General features: G+C 39.5%; 1 protein-coding gene across 4 annotated transcripts; it reads left to right on the top strand.

The window, feature by feature from the left end:
* The first annotated feature begins 55 nt into the window (after positions 1-55).
* LOC148900435 (uncharacterized) lies at positions 56-10,992 on the top strand. 4 transcript variants are annotated; one of them, XM_088993240.1, is made up of 15 exons: positions 56-505; positions 1,287-1,450; positions 1,955-2,145; positions 2,240-2,344; positions 2,488-2,626; positions 3,117-3,267; positions 3,846-3,978; positions 5,948-6,100; positions 6,682-6,719; positions 6,803-6,832; positions 6,926-7,089; positions 7,163-7,602; positions 7,744-7,840; positions 10,040-10,292; positions 10,665-10,992. In XM_088993240.1, the coding sequence occupies exons 2-15, from the start codon at positions 1,319-1,321 to the stop codon at positions 10,766-10,768; spliced, it is 2,130 nt and encodes a 709-aa protein (XP_088849366.1). In that variant the 5' UTR covers positions 56-505; positions 1,287-1,318; the 3' UTR covers positions 10,769-10,992. The 4 variants fall into 4 exon arrangements, with proteins under 4 accessions (XP_088849366.1, XP_088849365.1, XP_088849367.1 ...); XM_088993239.1 differs by having other exon boundaries at positions 64-505; positions 6,926-7,092; positions 10,665-10,988; XM_088993241.1 differs by lacking the exon at positions 5,948-6,100 and having other exon boundaries at positions 67-505; positions 6,926-7,092; positions 10,665-10,987.
* Positions 10,993-11,207: the final 215 nt, after the last annotated feature.

The raw sequence follows: 11,207 nt of genomic DNA, 5'->3' as shown, positions 1-11,207 counted from the left end.
AATATCTGTCCGCAGGTGCGCCAGCGTTATTGGGAGTGTGGAAACAAATTTCATCATCTTGCTGGTGCATCTTAAGTTATGAGCATTTTGTCCAGGCTGATTTCATTATCCTTTTTTTATCCGATTGGATCATATTTAAGCGCTTTGATTTTCTTTAATATTTTGGCAGGTTATAATTTTGGCATATTTCAGTAAGCATTGTTTTTCTTTAAAGGGAAGGTGCAATATTTTTTTTATCCATGTGCATTTACAACTACGTCCGACAAACAGTGCATCAAAATCTGTTTCAAAGGATACAGGTTGGACAAGCCCTCCTCCTGTCATGCAGACTTTGTCAACCCTCATATATTGGCTATGGTCCAGCCAGTTCAACTTCATTCTCTATGAAACCAATTTTTTGGCTTAACTCCACCTTTTGCTAAAACTGATTTCCTATGGAAGATTTTACTTTTTCACTTGATGCCAGGTGAGACGTTGCAGGGTCCAACGCGGGAGTCCATGATCGGTAATCTTTTATAAAAATTGTTTGCTGATTTGCATTACCATTCATAATTCCTGATTGATGTGGACATTCCAGTGGATGGTATAGTTTAGTTTACTCCCAAGTATAACCTGTAAACTTTTAACAGAGAATTGCTTGCTTTTTTTCTCTCAAAACAATAGTAGGACCGTTTCACATTATACATGTGGTGGGAACCGAAGCATTCTAAAATGAAAGGCTTTGTGAAATGTCAAAAACAGGCAATGTCATGCTATGAAAATGCTTTTGTGAAAATGAAATGGAGTAAAAAAAATCAACAGGCTTGCAAGAATCATTATGGAAACTTTTTGTCCAGTCTCCTCATAATGGAACAAATGTCACTGCTTCTCAAGCACCACTTAACTCTCTTTCTGCTACAGTTTGACGTCACTTGGTTTCATTTAACAATTGTAAACACACAGTCATCTGTGTGTTTAACAAAAGAGTTTAAGATTGAATAACTGTATTTTGTGTTGTGTCATATTAGTTATTTTAACTTCACAATGGTGCAGCAGCTCCTATATTTTGTTGTACTTTTATAACTTGGCTGTGAATTGCACATTTCTCCACTGTGAGATTTATAAAAACTAATCTATGATCAAATCTATCACACATTTTTCAGGATAATTCTGTAGCATTTTTAACAGTTTTTTTTTTTGTGAGTTTGTTTTAACTACCGAGCATGTCTTTGTGTTGCAAAGTCGCATTTATCAGCTGTAAAATTGATTCTGGTTGATAAAACAACTGATCTGTTTGTTTTCTATAGGTGTAACAATGGCGAATGAATGAGGATCTGCAATGGTTGATCGACTGACACTGGCAATTGTGATGCAGAGGCTGCTTCTCCTCTGGGTGGAGCCGGTCTGTGAGGCTTCCCCCCTGGGACTCACAGTTCATGTTGTGCCCCTACAAAGTGATGGAGGGCAATCTGTAGGCAATATTTGCTGGACTCACTTTTTTGTTGTTGTGTTTTTTTCATAGGCTGTTGATATGGTATTCAGACAAGCTTTGGTGATCTGTCCCCTACTCTTTCATGACACTTTTTACACTATTTGTTAATACAGGGTTTGTAAAGTACAGTGGAATCCCCAAAGCTGTTTCAAGTTAAAAATTCTAACATTTTTCCAGAGGTATGTAAAGTGAATCATGAAAGTCAGGCATGTTTTACAAAAAAAAAAAAAAAAAAATGGGAAAAAACTACGTATGTGGGAATCTGTTAAGACAATTATTTCTTCCTAACCTTCACAATGAGTTCTTAGGAATCAATTGGGCATTTTTTAAAGTTTCTCGGCAAATTAAACCAATTACATCGAAAAGAGGATTTAAGCAATATCTATCCGGTACTCGAATACAAACGCCTTTTTTTCCAAGTTATATTTTGACATGCAATATTTGTGAAAAGTTGACATTGCTTCTCATCTTGGATATTTGCAGGTGAGAGCTCATTTCACCGTAATTGTATCCAATACATGCCCGCCACTAACTGGACTGTGTACGGAAGGGGTCAACTGCACCCTTCACAGAGCCAACACCCCCTTCAGTGGTGCGATACCTGAGCCAGGCTGGTGTGTTCGCCAGTGGAACCAGGTGGTCCCCAGTCACTACAATAGCTCATTCAGTTTGAAGTATGAGACCTCCTTCAAAAAAACAACAGACTGGTTAATTTAATTTCACATGATCTACATGTTCAGCTCTAAAGGGCTGCCCTTTCTCTTTTAGCCCCAGCACCACCTTTTATGTATCAATGAGGGCAGGGCCTCATGTTCGCGTAAACTCTGGGAAACTCAATCATCCTGCCTATGTTGCACTACCTCCCCCAATAAGGTAATGTACGCACACTCATACAGATGAGCATCAGGATGAATGCCTAAAAGTAATTGTTTCACAATATCCTCTCCGATGAGATATTTCTATTTAACTTGCAATGTCTGTGAAGATTGCAATGACTATTTGACATATGGGAACAGGGCCCACGAGAACTGCCCTCACCACATACAGCTGTCAGTGAAAGACCTTGATGGAGACAGGGTACGATGCCGCTTTGCTGTGGAAGAACAAGGGGAGTGTCTCAACTGTACTCCACACTCTTTTCTTCAGCTGGACAAGGTGGGTGTGACTTGTATAGAAAACTTAGTGAATGTAATCTGTGATGAAAAAAATGACCATACTTGCTTTGTCAATCGAATGACTGTAACAATGTAGTTAGTTCCCCAAATATGGTTGTCATAACATTGCTCATGCAAAACAGTGTAGGTTGCATCCCACATTAAAAAACATTAAAATTGGATGGCAGGCTGAGTGAATACTCCAAATTTTCACGAGTGGTCTGACTGTGCATGGATGGTTGTTTGTCTCTGTGTGTCAACTCCCCAAAAACAGCTGTGGTAGGCTCCAGCACCCTTTGTGAGAATAAAGCGGATTGAAAAATGACTTATTGGGTGGCTGCGTATATATTAGTGGAGTTCAAGAGAATATACAGGCAATCAATTGTTGTTGAAGATGGAGGAAACTACTGTTCAACATACAGTGAAATTAACCATTTTAACCCTGGTCATCAGTCTTTTTTACACAACATACTGTATCTCCAATTTGCTAGGATGCATGTGCTTTGACGTTTACTGGAAGCGCAACAGTTGGCCAGTATTTCATCTACATCATGGCAGAGGACTACATTCCTACCCCCAAAGTGAGCCAAACCAGTGAGAGGCAACCCCTCAGCTCGATTCCGGTTCACCTGTCCCTCACTGGTGTGTCTGAAAATTCAACTGATTGCCACTTTTGGAGTTAAATCTGAACACTGTTTGTCTCTGTGTGCCAACTGCGCCAAAAATGTGTCTTTTAGTTTGGAGTGAAAAATACTAAGGTTTGATGAAAAGGTTTCTTCATCATCTGTCCTTCTAGAAGTACAGATGACGGCTGAAGAAACCTTTCCATCGATGGACCACTCCTGTACGACTGAGAGCTTACAAAGACGAAAATACTCAGGATTATTAGAATGTCCGGCTCACAATTCAAAGATACCGACTCCAGCTGATTGAACGCTGGAAATTGTCACTTTGTGTAATTGTGAGGGCAAATGGTTGTTCGTCTTTGTATGCTCTGCGATTGCCTGGCAACTATTTGAGTATTCTCCACCGACTGCCCAAAAAAACAGCTGGGATAGGCACCCCCGCAAGTTCTAAACTCTTACATGAGGATGTAAGAGTTTAGAAGATGGATGAATGGATGGATGGATGAAAAACCCAACAAGATGCATCTCTTGGCTATGTTGTTGTCTTTATCCCAGAGTTACATATAATGTGCTGTAACTTCTATCCGTCTCCAGTGGAGCAATCAACCTTCAGCTGTGCAGATGAGCCTGTGACAACAGGAGAGACCCCAAGAAAACATGCAACATTGTATGTCCTGCCATTCGATGAAGTAAAGTTTGAGGCTGACTTCATATCCCAAAAAGAGGGGTGAGACTTTTCCGATCATAATATTTCATTTACTGTTTATGTGGATATTATTTTTCCTTAAGAGGTCAATACAGTGCAATTTACTGTACATGTACACTGAATGGAGTCTTGTTCAACATTTCTTAATCCATGAATTCTTTACAATTCATTTAATGTTGTATCTTTTGATACATATATTAATAATTTAATATGAAGACAGCCAATATATTAGGGACTCAAACAACCAAACCCTTTGTCATTGAACAGTCCAATCTACCAACTGAGCTATATGCTGGTGTTGCAAGAAACCAGCTGCCGATGTCACAAACCGTCACCTGCGACTGGCAAGTGTGCTGGTCTGTGTGATAGTAAAACTGATTGGATGATTTAGCTGTAGTGTGCACTTTCACAAAAAATATATCACACAAATCTTTTTTTTTGTTTGTTTGCTTTGTTTGTTTTGTTTTTTGTGATGAACTTGGGACCAGTCAACTGGTCCCTGGTTGTGCATCCCTGGTCTATACTGTTTATAATAATGTCACTCAGACAGAACAAGCCTACATTTCCCAATGAGAATCTCATATACAGTACTTGTAAAAGGGTGTCTACCTCAATATTTTCTTTCAATTTACTTTAGCCATCTATATTGCGTCATGTCGTGCAGTGATTCCCAACTACAGCACATCTGCACATTCAAGTGCATCAGGTGTGAGGAAACATCCATTTAAGCATTCTTTGTCCAAAAATTATTTTTCCAGACTGAGTTGTTTTATATAATTTGAGTATTGTTCAAATCCAATTATCCATCTTTGTCTCCTGATATCGGCACTGATACCTATACCACGTATCGTTGTTCCCCAGCCCTGAGTTCAGTCCCAAAGTCAGCCATTTTAGGCTGTATATGTGCAAGTGCTTCTAACGCCATTTTAGGAATTCTTCAGTCAAAAGAATGCCTAAAGGCAGGGGCAGAGTGAAACTAAATTACGACTCTGGGGTTTCAGAGCTCAGACTGGCCCATTTTGCTTCTCGTATATACTTCAGTCAGGAATCATATCCATTTTCCATTCTTTAGTGTAACAATGAAAAATAGTTTACCATTCCCTCCAACAATGTACACACTGCATTTTACATTTCTCTTTCTCCCGCTTTCACAACACGCTTGTCATTGGTGAAAACCAAAACCTGAAAGGAGGGATGTGGTTGTCATGATCACGTGACTGCTATCATCCTACTTTCCATGTTCATGTCTTGAATTTTGATATCTGTAATTCGATACTATAATGATTACATCCTCCAGTCCTACTTTAAAAGCCATAAAAACCCATGCCATAATTATATAATAAAATGGAATAATCATATTACATTTGCACAACAAGATTAAAACAGTCCCGTGGGCTTGAAGGAAATAATATGTGAGCTGTGTAGATGCCTAATTAGCGTAATGATACAGTTCAAATTTGCCACATTCTATAAATTACCTATATTAGGCCTGTCTAAAGGTGACACTGTTTTCTAATACTAAAGGTCTCACCTGTGCGGGTGTCCACGCGGGTCTGCACAAAATGACATAATGGAATTTTTAAAATGTACAGTACTGGTAATATTAGTGGCATGTTGACAATTCACTTCTTCTGTTTTGTATTAGACTTATACCTTTTTAACCCTCGTATTATGTTGAAAAAAAATCACGTTGATTATGTTGTAGGCCATTTTTACCCGTATGTAAAAATCCACACAAAACAGTCAAATATTAGGTGACATCAGCAACAACTCTTTCTGAGATGTTATAAACATGCTTGAAAAGAGACACAATATTTTCTATCCCATTGGGATATTTTAGAACTGTTTTGAAGAAAGGAAAATCAAGGGATATCCAGTGCTTTAGTCAACACAAAAATAGAAATGGGTAAAATTAACCCCTTAACGTAATATGAGGGGTAATGTTACGTGAGCAGCAACTCAATTCCAATGGTCCTCATTGTGCTTTTAGTGTTTCAGAAATAGCAGTTGTCGGCCCGCCTGGGCTGATCAAGTATGGCTTCTTTTCACTTGCCGCCATGTCGCAACTTTCCATGTCCTGGGTCCGTGGGGAAAACAGTCTCTGTCCTGTTCTTCCTATCTGCTTTGTCGCCAATTCCATGAGGTTTGTAAACTGAACTGAGGTCGTCACTTGTGTAAAAGTGAGGATTCACCAATGCATACCCGAGGAGAGAAAAAGCAAACAAGACAAAGTTCCTTTCCTAAACCATCAATTCTGAACGTGTCCTGTCTTAGATAATGTCTGCACATAATGGACATCAATACAACCTATCTTCAAAGTTTAGATCTAAAACAATATGCAATACAGTATACTGGAGGGACTATACCAATGTTTGTTCAACCATAATGTAAGGCACCTGACAAACTATACAGTGTTCCCCCTGTTCTCTTGCTGAGAAATTCTACAAATAGTTGGAGGCCATTTGGTAGTGTGCGTGTGTGGCTGGGCAAGGTTTTTCAATAATACAGTTTGTCACACTTGGGTGTGGGATCGAATGGATCTTATACAATACACTTATATAAAACATATACCCCAAGCTAACTTACACAGAAGTCAATAAAAAAAGATGGATATAAATATTACAACAATATACATATTGTATCCACAAACATGCAAGTAAAGACACGTGATTAGTTAATTATATGGTTGTTTAAAGGTCTGACTTGCTCGGCTTGTCTTTCCAGTTTGCAGTCCGATCCTCACTGCGTGTGGCTCTACCAAAGTAAAGCTTTGATTCTTTTCCTCATTGTTATTATTTTCAGGATGTCGATGTATATTTAAAGTTTCTTCTCTTGATCATTGCAGGAGAAATGAGAGCCCTTCCTGATGGAACAGGTTGTGAGAATTGACCAACCTATTTTTTCTGGTTTTATTGTTGCAACATTTGTTAATAGGCTTTCAAGGGAGTGTTCTGTTATGTGTCTCCAGAGCTGATTTGTGATAAGACAGAGATGACATTGGTGCTTCCTGTTAGCTCACTAAGCAGAATCGACATGACTGAGTTGCAGCTCAACAGCCCTACTTGTCCCATCACCTTCAACGACACTCATCTCACTGCACGCATTGATTTAAACGGATGTGGCACCAAAACTGTGGTAAAAGACTAAAGTGTTTTGTTTTTTTCAACATTTTATTCTTATATCCTCCTCCTCTACTGTTTTCCAGCATACTGGCAAAGAGCTGGTCTACACTAACACCTTGAAAAGTGTGCGTCCTTTCTCCATGATCAGCCGTCAGCCCTCTCTCATCCTGCCACTGGCCTGCCGCATCCCTGCGGTCCAAATCAGAGACCCGGATTTCATCATCACCTTGCCCACAACAGCCTTTGATAATACTGACATTTGGCTAGAATTTCACTTGCCAGGGGAAGGGCCGATGGCAGAATACACAAACAATCCACAATTCATCTCCCTTAGTTTTATGCCAGGAAGTTTCCTTCAAGATTCAGAGCAAGTTCATCAAGACCAACTGGGGTCCAGGATCAAAGACCTGGACCTCCATTTGATTTCCAACACAACTGTGGAGCGAGCTGAGTTTAGTATCAAACGCTGTGTGCGGTCTGAGACGGAAGACTTTGCTGAAAGCCAAATTATTATCATGAATGGGTAAGTAACACGTAACTTCAATGAACTTTCTGTATCAGTCCTGAATTGCACACAGTACTTGACAAAATGCGTGTATTTGTGATCCGTGTGGGCCGCCGATCTGAAACACTTTCTTTAAACGGTCACAATGTCTCTTTCCAGATGCAAAGCCTCGCACACAACTAAAGAGATTAAAGCAACACCCATTGCAAGGATATTTCGGCTTGATTTGTCTGACTTCCTTACAACACAAAATATGGTATGTACTTTTATTTTACAGTTGCACATTTCTCGCTGTTCTTTTCGCACCTAACGTGGTGGCTTGCAATACGCATGACCTGACTTACAAGTTTTTTTAGGTCATATTGTTGTTGTTTTTTTGCTTTGACTTGCGAACGCACACTTGAGATAGGACCACTGTAACGTGCCATGTGATTTACCTCAGTTCACAACAAGCGGTGGTTTGGCATATATCATTAGCAGTGGTGGGCATTGTTAAAGCCATACTGCTTTAACAATGCCAGGTAAAATCATTCCATCCCTGGCCGACTTCCGTTTCAAAGGCGAACTGACGACTGACAAAACTTACTTACATAATAAATGCTGAGAGAAGAGTTATTCATACGTCACCAGATTCATAAAATAATATTTTACATAACACTTTGGCACATGTGTCGCACCCTGTCCACACTACGGAAATTTCTGTGGGACCCCGTATCATATCAGTAGCCTACTGGCTTTCATAATAATAGGCTGTGTGTCGCAAGTTCCACGCCCACATCTTTGGTGATATGGGCCAGCATCCTTTAAGCCCCAGCATCAAGCCCTCCCTTGAACCCCTTGCCCAAGGTGCACAGGGAGGCATGGGTAGACTTATTCATCAAGTACATCATCCCTCTATCTAGTTGCTGCTGCCTTGAAGAGGATGTTATTAACATCCAGTGACATCTTGAGAACAAAGACTGCCACCTTGGCAAGTGCCAGCCAACCTTCTGTCCCTGTTGGGGTAACCCAGCTACAAAAGACAGTTTGGTGAGGAAAACAAGCAGGAAGATGACTAGTAACAGCATGAGAATTTATTCATGTATCGATTGATTTTATGAAAATTATTTCTAAATGAACACAATTCTGTGTTGTTATTATTATTATTATTATTATTATTATTATTATTATTATTATTATTATATTGACAGTCCTAAAATAGCAATGATTACCTACAAATTAACAATGACAAAAGTTCGGTTAAAATAACGATGACACAGTGATGGACTGACGACTGATGGACTTGAAAGGCCTAAAATATTGACAAAATGATGAATGACATGCCGGTGAAATTTACGGATATGCCCACCGCTGATACTTTGTAAATATTCCTTACAAAATAAGCTGAACTGCTGTTGATTGACACACTCACTTCAATGTTACTGTGAAACTAAATGTAAAACAGAGAATTACATAGTCTCCTGTACCTGTATGGCAATATAGAATGGGAAACTCAATTGACATTGACGTGAAAAATGAGCATCAGTTTTGCTTGTTCATATTCTTTTATGCAATGGATATTGCAAATATCGATGTAACACTTGAATACAGACCAGGTAACAATATTACTGCCTTACCAGAAGCCAGAGCCTGAGTACGGTACATCCATACATCTGTCTAATACTGCCCCCTGGTGCCCAAGCAACGGCACAACGAGTAATTAAAAAAAAATTATTGGATTGGATTAGCCTTTATTAGTCTTGCGGAGGAGACATTTACATTTCACAGCAGCAAAGTGGTGAAAGTAAGAGGAAAGGAAAAGAAAGTATAACAATATTCATTCATTCATCTTCCGGACCGTTTATCGTCATGAGGGTCGCAGGGACGTTCTGAATTGGTTCCCAGCCAATTGCAGGGCACACAGAGAGAAACAACATTCTGCTCTCACACTCGCACCGATCAATTAGCCTGCCATGCATGTTTTTGAAATGTGGGAGGAAACCGGAGGATATGGACAAAACCCACCCGGGCCCAGGGAGAACACGCAAACTCCACACAGGAGCTGGTTCTAACTCATGATCTCTGCACTGTGGAGGCGGTGTGCTCACCACTCAATCGCCCAGTATGTGTATGGCAGTATCAATATTGTGCTCTCATGAGTTGGAACTAATTTATGATACTGTAATGAGGAATGCCATTGCAAATGATAAACATCAAAATATATGGAATTGTAGTAACTTTTCAGATCAGGGGTATATTTTGGGTCGGGAAAATTATGGCCGGTATTATTTGTTTTCTAGACTGGATACTATTCCATTTTGTCAAAAGCAATAGTAAAAAACTGAATATTTAGGATTTAATTCTGCAATGTTAACATATTCTTTTTGAGAAATGCGTGTTTGACCGCAAAAAAAGGAGTAAGGTGAAAAAAAATTCCAGAGTACTCACCCATTCCTTTTTGTCTTCTGTCAAACAGATGTACGTTGAGTGTGAGGTGGACCTGTGCATTGCATTTCTTCCCTCTCACCAGTGTGCAACACAGTGCGACCGGGGCTTGTCAAATGCAGTGGTTCCCAACATGCTAAAAAAGAGCTTCACCGTCAGGTCAGGACCAGTGAACCTTGTGGTAACCACACCAGCTCTGTCTACAAATGTGGTGACTGGTGGAGCAGGACAGACTGTAGTTCTTACAAGTACAGCAGTTGAAGAAATCACCAACACTTCAAGTGGTAAGATTCATCTTGTAGGCGCACATCATTTTGTTCATGTTTTCAGTATGACACAAGAGGGAATGTAGCACCTAATCTTGAATCAGATCCTTCTGTGTGGATTTTTTATGGCTACTCTAGCTTCCTCCCATATTCTAAAGACATTCATGATGGGTGAGGTAGATATTCTAAATTGTGTATAGGTGTGAATGTGAAGGATGTCATGAATGTGCACATATGCCCCGTGATTGATCGGCCAGTTTGAGGTGTACTTTCTCTCAAGTCAACTGCGATTGACCCCAATTCATCAGCAAGTGCTCTATGGATGGGTGGATGCAAATGTTTTTTGAGTGTGACCTTGGAGATGAATTTTTCCTCTCTTTTTTCTTTCAGCTCCAGAAAAAGTCTCTTTCATGGCAGCGGGCTTGATCTTTTATATTATCTGCCCATTTCTTCAATGCATCTTTCTGGAAACACTCATATACGTAGTCTATTAATAGGAAAGATTATCTAGTTGTAATGGAGTTGATTATGACAATAGCCATTTAGTCAGTGCCTTGTTAGACACCACTTTTAACCTTTAATTCACAAAGAGTTTTATTATTTTTATCCCTGTCATTGGAACACTTAAAAAGGATCAGGCAATTCCAATAAATCATTCTAAATCTATTTTGGTGTCTGTTTAGCTGTCTGGTAAATTAATGAGCCTTTTCACCAACATAAAACACCCGCACACACACCCACCCATAAATACCCTGTTTATTCTGAGACTGAAATTAAATTCCTTTTGTAGACACATTGGCATTTGTGGCGACTTGTTATTGAGTCTTTTTGGGGAACTGACTCAAATAATTTATGACATTCAAGTAGCCATTTTAGTAAGATTAGATAATATTCCATCTATCCATCTATTTATTAATCTACCCATAAATAAGA

This window comes from Hippocampus bargibanti, linkage group LG03, assembly GCF_051943395.1.
Source record: "Hippocampus bargibanti isolate YZ-2025 linkage group LG03, ASM5194339v1, whole genome shotgun sequence".
Classification (NCBI taxonomy): Eukaryota; Metazoa; Chordata; class Actinopteri; order Syngnathiformes; family Syngnathidae; genus Hippocampus; species Hippocampus bargibanti.
The sequence above is the reverse complement of the archived record's forward strand: the minus strand, read 5'-3'. Positions and strand labels throughout refer to the sequence as shown.